At 44.0% G+C, this 16,058-nt stretch overlaps 1 protein-coding gene across 1 annotated transcript in view; it reads right to left on the bottom strand.

The window, feature by feature from the left end:
• The window catches only part of STAB2 (stabilin 2), a 228,909-nt gene that overhangs the window by 159,806 nt on the left and 53,045 nt on the right, over positions 1-16,058 (bottom strand). Inside the window, exons 7-8 of the mRNA XM_007952402.1 lie at positions 15,381-15,577; positions 13,558-13,691 (exon numbers count right to left, since the gene is read on the bottom strand). Coding sequence (XP_007950593.1) covers positions 13,558-13,691; positions 15,381-15,577 — 331 coding nt within the window. The remainder of the gene's footprint in view (positions 1-13,557; positions 13,692-15,380; positions 15,578-16,058) is intronic.

Here is a 16,058-nt window from a genome sequence, read left to right as displayed (position 1 = left end):
GATTGCCCAACCTTCCTTCCAAGGAGTGGCTGGTGGGTTTGAACCGCCAGCCTTCTGGTTAGCAGTCAAGTGCCTTTAGGCACTACAAAATGGAAAAAGTCCTAGTATGGGAGGCACTTTTGGATATTGGAAGTCCCTGGGTGATGCAAAAAGTTAAAACGCTCGGCTACTAACCCAAAAGTTGCCAGTTCAAGTCCACCCAGAGGCACCTTGGAAGAAAGTCCTGGTGATCTACTTCCCCCAAATCAGTCATTGAAAACCTTAGGAGGCACAGTTCTGCTCTGAAACACATGGCATTGTCATGAGCCAGAGCGAATTTGATGGCAACAGTTCTTTTTCCCCCCTGAGGATGTTGATAGGAATCTCCACACTGGTCACTGTATTTACAGAACCTAGTGTCATCTATAATACACCTCTGATTTTTTTTTTTTCTGTCCAGTTCTAGTTCTAATCCTCTGGGGAGAACCTCCCACTCCCAATCTTCTTCCCAACACTGCTTCTCAGAAAGCCCTTAGCATTTATTTTGCATATCACATATTTTGGGATCTGCTCATGTACCATCTTGGTATAGTTACTGCTGAAGGACAAAGGCCATGCCAGATGGGCAAAGCCCTGGCACCATTGCTGGATTCATTTGTGTTTTATGTTAAATACTAGATTTGGGGGAGGAAAATGATCTGTGCTCTAGCAAAGTGGAATAGCTATTGCCTAGAAGTTATTCTCTGCCCCTGTGTCCTCAAACTCTACCTCACCTCCCTCAACTTTGGACAGTTATCCTCTTGGGTCTTTGAAGCATAATAAATTCCCTTTAAATGACAAAAACACATGCTTATAAGCTTCTTCTCTGTGCTAATCTGTGTTCTAGACGTGGGATACAGCAGTGAAACAAGCTCCTATCCTCCTGGAGCTTAGATTCACACTAATACACAGATACACACTCTCTAGTCTTAAAAAACTCTTATTTAATACAAATACTTCCTGGGCTGGATAATGTCTTCTCTGGATTCAGCTACTACTCTACCTAGTGGTGATGTGTTATATATATTTACACGGCCTTGCGATGGGGCCCTGATTTATAATGTTTGCCTATTTTAGTGGTATAAATACTCCCACCACGGCCAGTTACAGACTACCAATTTGATGCCTGCCAGCTTGCAAAATTCTTGAAAATGTTATTCTCATCCCACACCTCTTGTGCATCAGTAAATTCTGGCTCCAGCACACCACTACTTCTACCAAAGATGAGCTGACAGCTGGCTGAAATGGATAAGGTGCTTAGGAAAACGACCTTCCCCAGGATCCTGGAGACAGGTGAGACAGCAAATACAACACAGGGAAGAATAGTTCAGAGGGAGAGATGTAGGGAGATGACCACGTGCTGTGACTACTTCCCAGTGTTGCTGTGGTCATACCACAGGTATGACTCATTAGGAGAGCATTCCAAAGAATAAGTACATAGCCATTAATCTAGTTATATCTCTAAATATGGTCGGATGGCAAAGTGATATTTTCAACAAAGAGATATCGCTCAACAGATGTTTCAGGTCTCATCACCCCTTGCCTGCCTGGGTTGCTGCCATGACCTCCTAACTGATCATTCTGCCCCTGGTTTTATGTCTCCTCACAGCTATAGGAAAAAAACCAAACCAAATTCACTGCCATTGAGTCAATTCTGACTCCTGGTGACTCCCATTGGGTTTCCAAGGTGGTAAATCTTTACAGAAGGAGATTGCCTGGTCTTCCTTCTATGGACTGGCTGGTGGGTTTGAACTGCCAGTCTTCTGGTTAGTAGTCAAATGCCTTAGGCACTGGGCCACCAGAGCTCCTTCCTCACATCTATAGGCCATACAAACTCCAAATGGGGAAACTGGCACCTGTGTGCTAAAACTCTCAATGGCTCTGGTCATATTCAGGAGAAGGTGAAGTGCTTCATGTGTCATGCAAGACCCGAGACAGTGATCCCGCTCATGTCCTGTCTGACATCCTCCCCCTTCCTTTCTGTCACTGCAAAGTACAGCTACACCCAGCTGCTTTAGGAGGCTCTTAGGAATTTTTTAGGCTCTTGGCTCTGCCAGGAACACTCTCTAGCTCAGGTGTGACCTTCTCCCGGCAGCCCTAGCTGACCTGATTCTCCCCACCTGGGCAGAGCACTGTCAGAGCCCGTCATAGTCCTTTCCACCGGAATACCCTCTGGAGGGTAACTCCTCTGCTGCATGAGAAGCACTCCTGCCTTGTTTCCACACACCTCCAGATACCTAGGACAGTGCCTGATTGCTGAACTCATTATTTACTAAGTACTCACTTAATTCTAGGGGCCCTGGCGGTGCCACGGTCAAGAACTTGGCTGCTAACTGAAAGGTCCACAGTTTAAACCCACGAACCACTCCACGTGAGAAAGATGTGGCAATCTGCTTTCATAAAAGTTACAGCTTTTGCAAATCTCTGGAACAGCTCTACTCTGTCCCATAGAATTATTATTATGAGTTGGAGTTGACTTGATGGCAACAGGTTTGGCTTGGTTTTCACTTAATTCTAGGCATCTTGCTAGGTAAGAGTACTACAAAGAGGATAATAACAGATACTTCGCTTGTTCAAAATCTCCCGTGCCGGAGATGGATCTGAAATAATTACAGCAATGTGATAAGGCCATTGAGAAGTTAAAGTGCTCAGCTACTAACCAAAAGGTTGTTGGTTTGAACCCACCAACCGTTCTGCAGGAGAAAGATGTGGCCATCTGCTTCCATAAAGATTAAAGCCTGGGAAATTCTATGGCGCTCTATGGAAACTCTGTCCTATATAGGGTCATTATGAGTCAGAATCAACTTGATGACAATGGGTTTGATAATGTCACTTAACCTCCTTGAGTTCCAGTTTCCTCACCTATACAATGGATTTATTAATACCTTTAGGGTTGTTTATAGAAGAGATAATACATGTAAAACAGCTAATTCAGTGGCAGACACATAGGAAAAACTCAATTTTTGGTAAGTGTTGATAATAATGGTGATGAAGATGGTGACAAAAGCAGCAAAAGTAATGTGAGAGGTGGTGATAGTATAGTGGGGCAAGTCCACAAATGGAATTAAGCTCCATTGTAAGTGCCATGATAGAAAATTAAATGGGATGTGTTGGGAGCAGGAAGGAAGAATTTTGCCTGGAGAAAAAAGAGAAGGCTTCTGGGAGAAGTAACATTCCAGCAACAGTTAGAAGGCTAGATGGGAGCTTTAATCTATAACGAAGGATTGGGAGATCACCCACTGATTCCTTTTTCAAGGTTGTTAGAAAGTGTGCTTCTTTATCGGGTGATTTTGCCTTTCCTCTCCCCCCAGGGACATTTGACAAAGTCTGGAAATATTTTTGGTTGTCACAACTCTGGGCAAGGGGTGGAGGGGGCAGGGTGTACTACTAGTACCTAATGGGTCTAACTCACTGCTGTCGAGTAGATTCCGACTCAAAGTGACCCCTCCTTGGGTTTCCGGGGTGGTATCTCTACAGAAGTAGATTGCCCAGTCTTTCTTCTCAGGTGTGGCTGTGGGTTTGAACCACCAGCCTTCTGGTTAGCAGTCAAATGCCTTAGGCACTATGCCACCAGAGTTCCCACCTAATGGGTAGAGGCCATTAAAAACAAACACAAAAATCCAAAACCAATGCCATCAAGTCAATTCTGATATATAGTGACCCTATAGGACAGGGTAGAACTGCCACTAGGGATTCCAAGGCTACAATCTTTATGGATGCAGACTGCCACATCTTTCTCCTGTGGAGCTGCTGGTGGGTTTGAACAGCTGACCTTCTGGTTAGCAGCTGTGTGCTTTAACCACTGCATCACCAGGCTTGTTTAAAGGCCATTAGATGCTGTTAAACATCCTACAGTCCCCAGAACAGCAAACCTCTACCCCTAACAGAGTTATCCAGCCTAAACTGTTACTATTCCTAGGTCGAGGAACCTTGTAATGAAATATCACCAAGGTCAATAAAACCATGAAACAATAATCTATTTAATACACTCAAATAATCTCATGTTAGTTTCCTACTTAAATACTAATTTCCTCTGCAAATACAGGGCTGTGCTAATTTAAGGAGGGTAAGGGAGATAGTTCTGGTAGCGTAGTGCCTAAGGCACTTGACTGCGAACCAGAAGCCTGGCGGTTCAAATCCACCAGCCACTCCTCGGAAGGAAGATGGGGCAATCTACTTCCATAGTGATACTGCCTTGGAAACCCAAGGAGGTGTCGCTATGAGTCGGGTCTGACTCAACGGCACATGACAACAACAGCAAGGGGTAGTGGTAACTCTTGGAGGTGATTCAATAGTCATGGGTGAAAGTTAATCCTGCTATAAATTGCAGAAGTTTCATTTGAAGACAACCATTAACAACAAGAATATGTAACTTTTACAAATTAAGTATGTTTCTCTCTGAAAGTTTCTTAAGTGGTCATGAGGCCAATAGTCTGTTCTGTGTCAAATGGTCTGAGATGTCTTTTCTAAGGATTGCAGGAGAGTCATATTTTAAGGCAGTGGTGCTGCGAGGAATGTATGACATAAATATTTTCCATTTTTACCTCAAACCTGGGTGCAAGGTCAGCGACCTCATGAGACCCTTTGACGATCTGCATGCTCTCAGCTGGGCTACGGCGCCCTCACAGCATCGTCTCTTTCATAAACTGGGTCTTTGTTACAGTGAAGTTCTCCTGCTTTCTTGAGGCTTTAAAGGACTCCTACGCACTTGCATTTTATAAGTTATGGGATGCAATTAACTATTTTTAATGCTAATAAGATTTAATTAGCGTACAGGATGTCCCCAAACCTTAGTGCAGTTGTTTAACAAATTTCATTCATTCATGAAGTTGTCTTTCTTCCATACTCTTACTCATTTGATTGTTTTCATGAGTGACAGGAGTCACTGAAACAAAATTAAGTCATGGACCCCCAAGGACCTTACAGACTAGTTGGGGATTGAGATCAATAATGAAAATGACAGCTGAATGATGACTTGAAATACTTAGTGATGAAGATTAAAGACTGCAGTCTGCAATATGGATTACAACTCAACATAAAGAAAATGAAAATCCTCACAACTAGACCAATAACCAGCATCATGATAAATGAAGAAAAGATTGAAGTTGTCAAAGATTTCGTATTACTTGGATCCACCATCAACACCCATGGAAGCAACAGTTAAGAATCAGATGTCATATTGCACTGGGCAAATCTGCTGCAAAAGACTTCTTTAAAGTGTATGTGACAATGGAATACTATGCAACACTAAAGAGTAATGTAGAATCTGCAAAACACCGCATAACATGGATGAACTTGGAGGACATTATGCTGAGTAAAATAGGTCAATCACAGAAGGACAAACATTGTATTAGTTCATTATTGTAAAAAGTCAAAGAAAGGTTTATATATGGAAGGAAACTTCCTTTGTTGGTTATCAGGGGTGGGAAGTGAGGAGAGGAAACACTGCAAATAAAATGAAAAAGCACTTCTGATTTGAAAATAAATAAAAAAATAAAATGTGTGTGGTAACTAAGGTTATGTGTCAGCTTGGCTGGGCCTGGTTTTGAGTGGCTGGGCAGCTGGAGGTAGTATTCCCCATGATGAGACTGGCAATCAACTCCATGGTGGAATCTACTGGAGCCACTCAGTAACTGCCTTAGGGATGTGGTCTGCTTCCAGCTTATAAGCAGCAGCTTTGAGGAAGGTGTCCAGTTTTTGGCCCACTTGGACCCTGCATGTCGTTGAGTCTTCATTTAGCAGCCTGCCATGTTTCCTGCTGATCTTGGGACTGCCTCAGGACTTGAACTAGTAGCTGCTATGTTGTTTGTAATATTGGGACTGTGCCATTTTCTTTGTCGACCTTGGGCTTGTTAGCCTCAGTAGCCAGCAGCTGTGTGAGTGAAGAGACACCTCCAACTCCAGTGGGCCGGGAGCAAGAGGCAGAGCTGAAGCCCAGGGTCAAGGGGCTTTCATCCAGACTCTAGAGCTGGCACTTTGAACTGGGACTTCTAGCCTCCAAAACTGTAAGAGAATAAATCCCTGTTTGTTGAGAACATCCATTTGTGGTATTTTCTGTTAGAGTGGCACAAAGTAACCAAAACAGTGTGGAAGAGCAAAGATGTCACTTTGAAGATTAAGGTGTGCCTAACCCAAACCAAGGAGCTCTGGTAGCATAGTGCCTAAGGCACTTGACTGCTAACCAGAAGGCTGTCGGTTCAAACCCACCAGCCACTCCTCGGAAGGAAGGTTGGGCAATCCTACTTCCGTAGTGATACTGCCTTGGAAACCCAAGGAGGGGTCGCTATGAGTCGGGGCTGACTCAACGGCATACAACAACAACAACAACAACCCAAACCATGGTATTTTCAATCTCCGTGCTGACCCTCCTGACCCTCACCTGAGGGGCTGTACTTGCGGAAGGAGGAGGACAGGGAATCAGGCGCCTTTCTCCAGATTTGACCTCTTGCTTCTAGTGTCACAGTAAGTGATTAAAGCCTTGATTGTTGCTTTCCTTTTGGCTTGTTGTAGGAGCTCTGGTGGCATACTGCCTAAGGCACTTGATTGCGAACTAGAAGGCTGGTGGTTCAAACCCACCAGCCATTCCTCGGAAGGAAGGTTGGGAAATCTACTTCCATAGTGATCCTGCCTCGGAAACCCAAGGAGGAGTCGCTATGCGTCAGGTGGCACATAACAACAAGGGCTACTTCAGATAGCTCAGCTCCGTTCTGCTCAGCCCAGCTTCCTGACAGTAAGGAGTTCAGTAGAACCAGAGCCAGGGATGCATCTGTGAGAGCCATGGAGATAATGCTGGTGCCACATCAAGCAGAGACTCGAATGTCATGCAAAGAAGATTATATTCTACCATGCAGCTCTGAAAATCCAGTGAAGGACACTAAGCAAAGAAATGCTTAGTTGAATGTATGTTTCAGAAGACCACCCTGGTGGCTCTGTGGAAGGTTCATTAGGAGGCAAGGTAGGTGTCAGAGAGACCAGTGAGAGGATGTTTCAGTAGAATTGGTGAGCAGCACATGAGGGCCTGAACTAAGGCAGTGGCCAGGGGGCCAGAGAGGAGGGAAGGAAGGGTAGAAACATTAAGAAGGAAGACACTACAGTACCCGGTATCTGATTGGATGTTGCGATGGAGTGAGAGGAAGAACCTGGCACAACTCTCAGGTTTCTAGAAATTATCTCACTCAACCTTCAACATGATAAGCATTGTTATCCTGGTTTTACAGATGACAAAGCTGAGATTCAAAGAAGCTAACAACTCATCCAAGGAAATAGTTCTGCCCCGTGTTTGAAGGGATGGTCAAGAGTCCAAACAAAGCCTCTCATTCTATATGTCTAAATATTTAAAAAGTATACAGAACAGTAACAAATTGTTAATAAAATATAATCTATGCTTCAAACTTAACCAATTTACTGGTATCTGTAAGAGTGAACGTAGAGTTCTCAGACTCCCTGGAGTCCATGATGGGACATGAGGGTGCAAAGAAACCCGAGTCTTGGTCTACGGCCCTTCTCTCCCCACCTCTAGTTCCCTCTTGCACCATGAGGGCTACATGCGTACATGGGGACACCCCAGCCTATTCACCTAAGCTCATTCACATCCTCTGCAAATGGCCACCCCCTGGCTATACCCTGGGAAGCATGGACACATTAAGGGCCTGTGTAGACCCAGGAAACTGGTGGGGAGCCATTTGGGTGGAAATGATAAGGTCCTGGATGCCTGGGGTGTGATCTAAAAGGGAGGCTTAGGCTTTAGGAGGGGATGTCTCCTTGATCCTTTAGACTCCTTGTCTGGGTATGACTAGCAAAAGGCCAGAATACAGCTCTCTAAACTGAAGTGGCCAGGGCAGGTGCCCGTATTGCAAAATCTAAGGGAAGTACTTCCAGGAACATAGTTGGAAGCAGAATGTCAGCCTTGGTCTGTGTGGAAACCTGTGCTCTTCGTTCTGCACCATGTTGTCTTGGAAAGATGGTTTACATCAGGGACATCTTCAAGGACATCCTGACCTGTGCATGTCTTACACAGACACTGGATATTATAAACATCACTAACGTTCTGAGAGTCTCTACATTTCAGCTTTGTTCATTGTGTGTTTGTGCAGTTGGAATGTGAACCACACTTTTTGCACTGTCTTCCAGTTGTGTCCCTTCTCATTTTATGTTGAATTGCATCAAATAAGAAAGAGGTACAATACGAAAAGTAACATAATTGGACTTGAAGAAACACTTAAGAGAATTACGGTTCTCATTTAGCCTTACTTAACATCTAAGGCATTTGACTGCTAGCTGGAAGGCTGGCGGTTCAAGCCCACCAGCCACTCCTCAGAAGGAAGACTGGGCAATCTACCTCATAGAGATACCACCTCAGAAACCCAAGGAGGGATATCTATGAGTTGGAATAGACTTGACGGCTTGTTGTTGTTGTTGTTGTTATGTACCGTTGAGTCGCACCCGACTCATAGTGACCCCTCGTTGGGTTTCCGAGGCAGTATCACTACGGAAGTAGATTGCCCCATCTTCCTTCTGAGGAGCAGCTGGTGGGTTTGAACCACCAGCCTTCTGGTTAGCAGTCAAGTGCCTTAGGCACTATGCTACCAGAGCTCCCACGGCAGTGAGGTTTTTTTTTTTTTTTTTTTTATGTTTTTTTTTCAACTTTAAAGGAGAAGCTCTGGTGGTGTGATGCCTAAGGCATTTGACTGCTAACCAGAAGGTTGGAGGTTCAAACCCACCGGACACTCTTTGGAAGGAAGATGGGGCAATCTACTTCTGTAAAGATTTACCACCTTGGAAACCCAAATGGGGGTGGCTATGAGTCAGAATCGACTTGATGGCAGTGGGTTTGGTTTTTGGTTTTTTAACTTTAAAGGAGCTCTGGTCGCCCAGTGGTTAAGGCATTTGGTGAAGCTGATTGTGATGAAGAACTTGTTTCAAGTAGGGGTTGTTTCCATAGGAGTTCATTTCAAAGTGAGAGTACATTTACATAAATTAAAGGGCAAGTAGGAGTTGTCAGTAAGCTGGGTGTTCTAACTGGGGACTCCCTGTAATTAGAACAGAGCTCAAAGTTTCAAAAGCATGTTGATATCTAACAACTCATTAGACTTTTGCTGGGAGATGCTCTTAGCTTCTAGCCCTGCTCAACAGGTGAGGGGACTAGTTCAGAAAAGTTAAGTGACTTATCCAACGTCACCACAGTGGTGAGCCAAAGAGCTCACAGATGCAACAGATTTGCATCTATTATTTATCGGGTGGTGTTCTATGACTAATGCAGTTTGATTTTTTGAGATTCTACATAAACTGCTTGCCATATTGAAGATGTATAAGCAAAATACATCTTTATCTTACAAGGACTAAATTGAAGACTGTAGGTTCCAGATTTTCTCAATGCCAGCCTTTCACCTAAGCCTCTTTCTAGCAATGGTTCTTTTTGGGGGATGTGGTAGTTATGCCTGTGTGTCAACTTGGCTGGGCCTGGTTGATTGGCTGGGCAGCTGGTGGTAGTTATTCCCCATGATGAGGCTGGCCATCAACTCCATGGTGGGATCTACCACAAGCAGCTGAGTAGCTCCCATTGGAATGTGGTCTGCTTCCTATATATAAAGAGAAGCCTTGGGAACGATCTCTAGCCTATGGCACGCTTGGACCCTGCATGTAGCTGTGTCATTGCTCAGCAGCCTGCTATGCTCTGCTGACCTTGTGACTTATGATGGACTTAAGTTATTGGCCTGCCGTGTGGATTGGTAACATCGGGACTGTGCCTTTTTACTTGTCAACCTTGGGACTTCTCAGCCTCAGTGGCCAGCAGCTGTCTGAGTGAGGAAATGCCTCTGGCTCCAGTGGGCCGGGAGCAGGAGGCAGAGCTGGACTCCAAGGTTGAGGGGCTTTCACCTAGCCCCTAGAGCCTGGCACTTTGAACTTGGACTTAAAACCTCCAAACTGTAAGAGAATAAACTCCTGTTTGTTAGGGCCATCCCATTTGTGGTATATTCTTGTCAGAGTGGCACTAGGTAAACAGAATAGGGGAAGAGGAGGTTTCTGGGTAACATATCCCTTGAACTCACTTTTAGTTCCACTGACATTCAAAACATAAGTTTCTTACAAGCATGTGGTAGTTAAGGTTGTATGTCAACTTGGCTGGGCCTGGTTGAGTGGCTAGGCAGCTGGATGTAGTTATTCCCCATTAAGAGATTGGTCATCAACTCCATGGTGGAATCTACTGTGAGCAGCTGAGTAGCTGCCTTAGGGATGTGATCTGCTTCTTGCATACAAGGAGAAGCCTTGGAAATGGTCTCTAGCTTCTTGGTACACTGGAACCCTGCATGTCGCTGAGTCTTCATTCAGTAGACTGTCATGCTCTGCTGATCCTGGGACTTTCAAGGGACTTGAATTAATGGCCTGCCATGTGGTTTGGTAACATCAGGACTGTGCCTTTTTCTTTGCCAACTTTGGACTTGTTAGCCTCAGCAACCAGCAGCTGCCTGAGTGAAGAAAGCCTCTAGGTTGAGTGGGCCGGGGAGCAGGAGGCAGAGCTGGACCCCAAGGTAGAGGGGCTTTTACCCAGCGCCTAGAGCCTGCCACCTTGAACTCGGACTTCCAGCCTGCAGAACGGTAAGAGAATAAACTCCTGTTTGTTAAAGTATCCCATTTGTGGTATTTCTGTTAGAGCGGCACTTTGTTGTTGTTGTTGTTTGCCGTCAAGTTGGACCTGACTCATAGCGACTCTTCCTTGGGTTTCCCAGGTGGTATCACTACGGAAGTAGATTGCCCCATCTTCCTTCCAAGGAGTGGCTGGTGGGTTTGAACCGCCAGCCTTCTGGTTAGCAGTCAAGTGCCTTAGGCACTATGCTGTAGAGCGGCACTAGGTAACCAAAACAAGCTTATTATTCTGATGCTCCAGTTTAATTTTTAGATTTTATCTTCTCAAACACAAAGGGGAAAAATGGTTTATGCTACTCAAACTTTCTCAAAGGATGGTAAAAAATAGTGTAACCTGGCTTGTTGGGTTAGCATTACCAGAATCTATGTTCAAAGGCGTATATGCATGAGTATGTATGTGTATTGTATACTTATGTACATATATGCATAGCTGTGTGTGTGTTTGTGTGTGCAAGTGATTTCTACAGGCCAAGTTCTGCTCAGGCATTGACAAATGGGATCTCATTTAATGCTCATTGCAGCCCTGGTGGGAGGTACAATTCTCTCTATCTGGTATTTCTGATAGTTGGGAGCCCTGGTGGTGCAGTGGTAAAGTGCTGGCTGCTAATGAAAGGTTGGGAGTTCAAATCCACCAGCCATTCCATGGGAGAAAGATACGAAGTCTGCTTTTGTAAAGATTACAGTCTTGGAAACCTTGTGGGGCAGCTTTACTCCATTGCACAGGGTCGCTATGAGTCAGAATTGACTCAACAGAGGTGGGGTTTTTTGTTTGTTTGTTTGTTTATTCTGATTCTTGAGCTCTTTTCTCTCCACCTATCATGAGTAAAGACTTTTCCAGGCAGAACTTACTAGTAGCCTCATTCATTCAAAACCCAACTATAAAAGAATGATCTTGAAAGAATATAAAAGGGGGGTTGTGGAAGCATAGAAACTATAATTACATGGTTCACTGTGTGTTATCCACCACTGTCCATCAGTGTGTTGTACTGTGGTGGCTTATGTGTTGCTATGAGTCTGGAAGCTAGGCCACTGGTATTTCAAATATCAGCAGGGTCACCCGGGGTGGTCAGGTTTCAGTGGAGCTTCCGGACTAAGAGTAGGAAGAAAAGCCTGATGAGCTACTTCTGAAAATTAGGCAATGATAACTGTACGCATGACAGCAGAATTTTGTCGGATAGAGAGCCGGACGATGAGCCCCCAGGTCAGAAGGCACTCGCAGTGCACAATGACCACAACAGTGCACTTGAGCACAGTAACAATAGCAAAGATGGTGTAGGGCCGGGCAGCAGTTTGTTCTGTGTGCAAGTGTCGCCACGAGCTGGAACTGACATGATGACAGCGAACAACAACACAGCATCTGTTATGGTTTTCATCTCACAAAGGCAGTGGGACTCCTTCGTAATGAGAACTAAAGGTGGTACAGAGACAGAAACCTCAGTCTGGGAGTTAAAGCCTTCGTTCTAACCCTAGTGGTGCCACAACTGAAAACAGACTACAACACAGTACAGTACAGTAGCTGCACTACAACTCTATGCAGTTTCCAAAGTTCTCTCATGAAATCCTCACAACAACCCTATGAAGGAGATAATATTTTGCTCATTTTATACATGGAGAAACTGAAGCCAGAGAGATGGTGTCATTTTCTCACGGTTATGCATCAGAAGGTAGTGGTGCTGGAATTCAAACCAGGTTTTAAAAATAATATTTTATTGTGTTTCAGTGAAGGTTTACATAGTTATTTAGGTAGTATAATTGGTAGAAATTATCATTCAGTAATTTCTACACAAGGTGTTCACTGACTTTGGTTACATTTTTTACAATGTGTAAACATTCTCCTTTCCATTCTGGTTGTTCTGTTTCCATTAATCTAGTTTCCTTGCCTCCTTGCAAGGAGCTCTGGTGGGGCAGTGATTAAAACAGTTGGCTGCTAACCAAAAGGTTGGCTGTTTGAACCCACCAGCTGCTCTGCAGAAGAAAGATGAGTCAATCTGCCACCATAAAGATTTTCAGCCTCAGAAACCCTAAGGCGTGGTTTCACTCTGTTGCTATGTGTTGAAATTGACTTGATGGCAGTGGGTTTGGTTTCTTTGATTTTGCCCCCTTACATTCTCATCTTTGTTTTAAAGTAATTGTTGATTGTTTGGTCTCGTATATGGCCTTTTTTTTTTTTTTTTTAAAAGGAGCATAGTACTAATGTGTGATATTCATTAATTTTTGAGCCAATTTGTTATTTAGCTACAAAGCAACTTCAGGGGCTAGTTTGGTTTAAAGTTTGAAGAGGATCTCAGGGCAACTGTCTAAGGAGTTGTCCAGTCTCAACCAGTCCAGCAGACCTGTTCCCCAACCCCCCTCCAAACACAGATCTCTAAATTCCAGTATGCCCCTCTTTCCATTATATAAGCTGCTTCAGTCTCAGGAGTTCTCACACAAATATTTTTATTCACAGACATTTTCAAAGCCAGAGTCCAGGAAATACCCCTACTATACTTTCTCTAGCCTTGTTGCACCACTAATAGGTAATATTTCATAAATGAGGAAACAGGCACATACATTAAAGGTCAAACCCCTGTAATCTCAATGGACATTTGTTTTCCTAGTGACAGTGGTTTCCTTCTCCTACACACTGACCATTTAAGACCACATTTTCAGGCCCAGGTCAATATTCCAAAGTGTTCTAAAGGCTGTTATAAAGGAAATGGTTGTTGAGTGATTCACTGGTTGAACAAAGATTTATTCAGTATCTACTATGTTCCTTGCATTCTGCTGTGTTACATGGGGTAGAAAGTGGATAAAAGGCCAAATAAGACATGTTTCTTACCCTTCAAAGTACTTATAGCATTGACTGGCCACCATTTTGACACGTGGGAAAGATGATATGAAATTGAAAAGACTTACTTGGTTTGGCCTGGCGTGATGGTGGTACAGTTTGCATTCCTATGGCAGGGGTTATTTGACTCACAGATATTGGTCATACTGCACCCCACTCCAGGTACAAAATCACGGTAATGTTCCTTACACTCACAGTGAGACTTTAGGCAACAGAAGGAGAAAAACAAACAGGTCTTCAGTTAGTCACTTAGCTGATATTCATCTTTAATCTATATTTTTATTCTGTCATAAAAACTAACTCAAATAGGTCTGAAATGTGGGTTTACCCTCAAGTGTCAAAGTATCCCAAGTGGAAATCGTATTGGGATATCTCACCTGCTGGGAAGCTCATACATTTTGTTTTCAAAGATTAGCTTTTCAGATTTCTTGTTTGCTAACCCTTGGCCTCTCCGGCTCCAGAATTCTTAGTTTTAGATTGTCTACAGGTGAACAGAGATTGAGGTTCAGATGGATGTATTATTGATCTAGAACAGTGGCTTTCCACCAGGGGTCTTAACCCAGAGGACACTGGGTGATGTCTGCAGACATGTTTGATTGTTACAACTGGAGGGGTGTGGTACTACCAGCATCTACTGGCTAGAAGCCAGGGATGCTGCTCAACATCCTATGATGTGCAGGACAGCTCTCCACAACAAAGAATTGTCTGACCCAAACTGTCCATAGTACCAAGGATGGGAAACCTACTCTGGAATATGCAATGCATTGCTTCTGAGTGAACCATGGAAGCTTCCTAGGCCTTGAAAATCTGCCTTTGGACATCACCCCACTTTTTTCTTTTTTTAAAAAAATATATATTAAAAGATATTTTAATCTCATTCCCAAGGTCTTAGGAGTTGGGAAGTAAAATGAACTTTCCCACAAGGACATCTTGAGGATTTTGAGAATGGGAATTCAGCCCCTTGAATTTCTCTGCAAACCTGCCTCAGGGGTTGACAGTGGAAATGTTGCATGATATACCCTTTTTCTTGGAGGTGACATTGAGCTGATTCTCTGTAGGGGCTGCAGTAATGTTCTCCTGGGGTGCTGATTAAAATTCAGGGAACAAATGAGTGTGTTTGGGTTGGTCACTAAAGCCCTACCCACATAGCAATACCCTGCTGTAAGGCAGATTTCTTCTACACAAGACTCAATGTGGTTATGGATGCAGTAGGCACCCAGTAAGTATTTGATGGGCAAATAAGATATTAGGGAAAGGACTCTTTCAACTGGATGCCTCAGGAAAAGTCCCCCAACCAGGCTGATTTTTTTTCCCTGTATGCAGCAGTAAGTTAGGGTAAGCAGTCCAGGTCATGATGTGACTTGCAAGGGCAGAGTCTCATCCCAGAATATCCCTACAGTCTGTCAGTGCTGTCTGACATTTTGTCAGTTTTCATCCTTTTGGCTCAGGGTATCTTTGGTTCTAAGCATACCCTTTTGTCTTGGGAAGAAATAAAAGAGGATGGAGGATTGTAGGTGAAAGCCAATCATGTATTAACCCATGATGTGGTTATGCATTAATTTGCCAACTCATTTTAGATTATTTGTATATTTTGGATTGGTTGTATATTTTGTCAATCTCCTTATAGGACTGTGATAGAAGAGAACATAGGATAGTTATGTTCTCACTGGGAAGCTGTGAAAGTATGAGTTCTGAGGAGGGACTAGGATAGAGGCACATTGAAGTCTGGGAGACCCCTGAGTACATGGGGAGCCATGAGCATCTGGAGAGGAAGCCAAAGTTGAGCACTGAAAGGGAGCAATGGGAGGGCAATTATACCTCTGGCATAATATTAGCATCAGTGGCTGTCCTATTCTTCTAGCCACGTCAGTTGCATGCAGCATTAACTCACCTGTCCGGGCTCATCGTATTTGCACACTGTTGACTTTGTTGGGCAGTTTCCAAAGTTCACTTGGCAGGGATCTGTTGGTAAGCACACTTGGCCATCCCCGTGGTAGCCTTCTTCACATGTACAACTGTGCTGATTTGGTCCCAGGTAGGTACAGCGAGCATGAGGGTGACAGATGTTTTGTGAACATGGATTGATGGCTTGAGAGGCAAGGATAAAACAAGAGGCAGTTATCATACTCAGGGATGGAGAGGAAAAGCTGAGCTATGAAGGCACAGAGAATCACAGCTCATGAAGCCACAAATGCAATGCAACAGTTTTATGAGATAGAGTAAGAAACTTTTCTTTTTTCACCCAACTTGACTACTCCCACCTCCCCAAACAGGTTTATGTGTGGTCATCACTACTTACCAAAAGTTGGAAGTTCAAACCCACCCAGAGGCCCCTTTGGAAGTAAGGCCTGGTAATGTGCTGAAAGGTCGCAGCCTTGAAACCCTATGGAGCACAATTCTACTCTGCATACGAGGTGGCCATACATCGGAGTCAACTCTAGGGCAACTAACAACATTGGAAACGAGAACGGCAAATATTGTGCTGACATATTAATTATTCATGCTTTATGTAGGATTAAAGGAGCTGTGGTGGTGCAGTGCCTAAGGCATTTGACTGCTAACCAGAATA

The sequence above is a fragment of the Orycteropus afer genome, unplaced genomic scaffold (assembly GCF_000298275.1).
Source record: "Orycteropus afer afer isolate SDZICR_OR568_19922 unplaced genomic scaffold, OryAfe1.0 scaffold00334, whole genome shotgun sequence".
In the NCBI taxonomy this organism is placed as follows: Eukaryota; Metazoa; Chordata; class Mammalia; order Tubulidentata; family Orycteropodidae; genus Orycteropus; species Orycteropus afer.
Note: the sequence above shows the minus strand (reverse complement) of the source record. Positions and strands in the feature narration are given on the sequence as shown.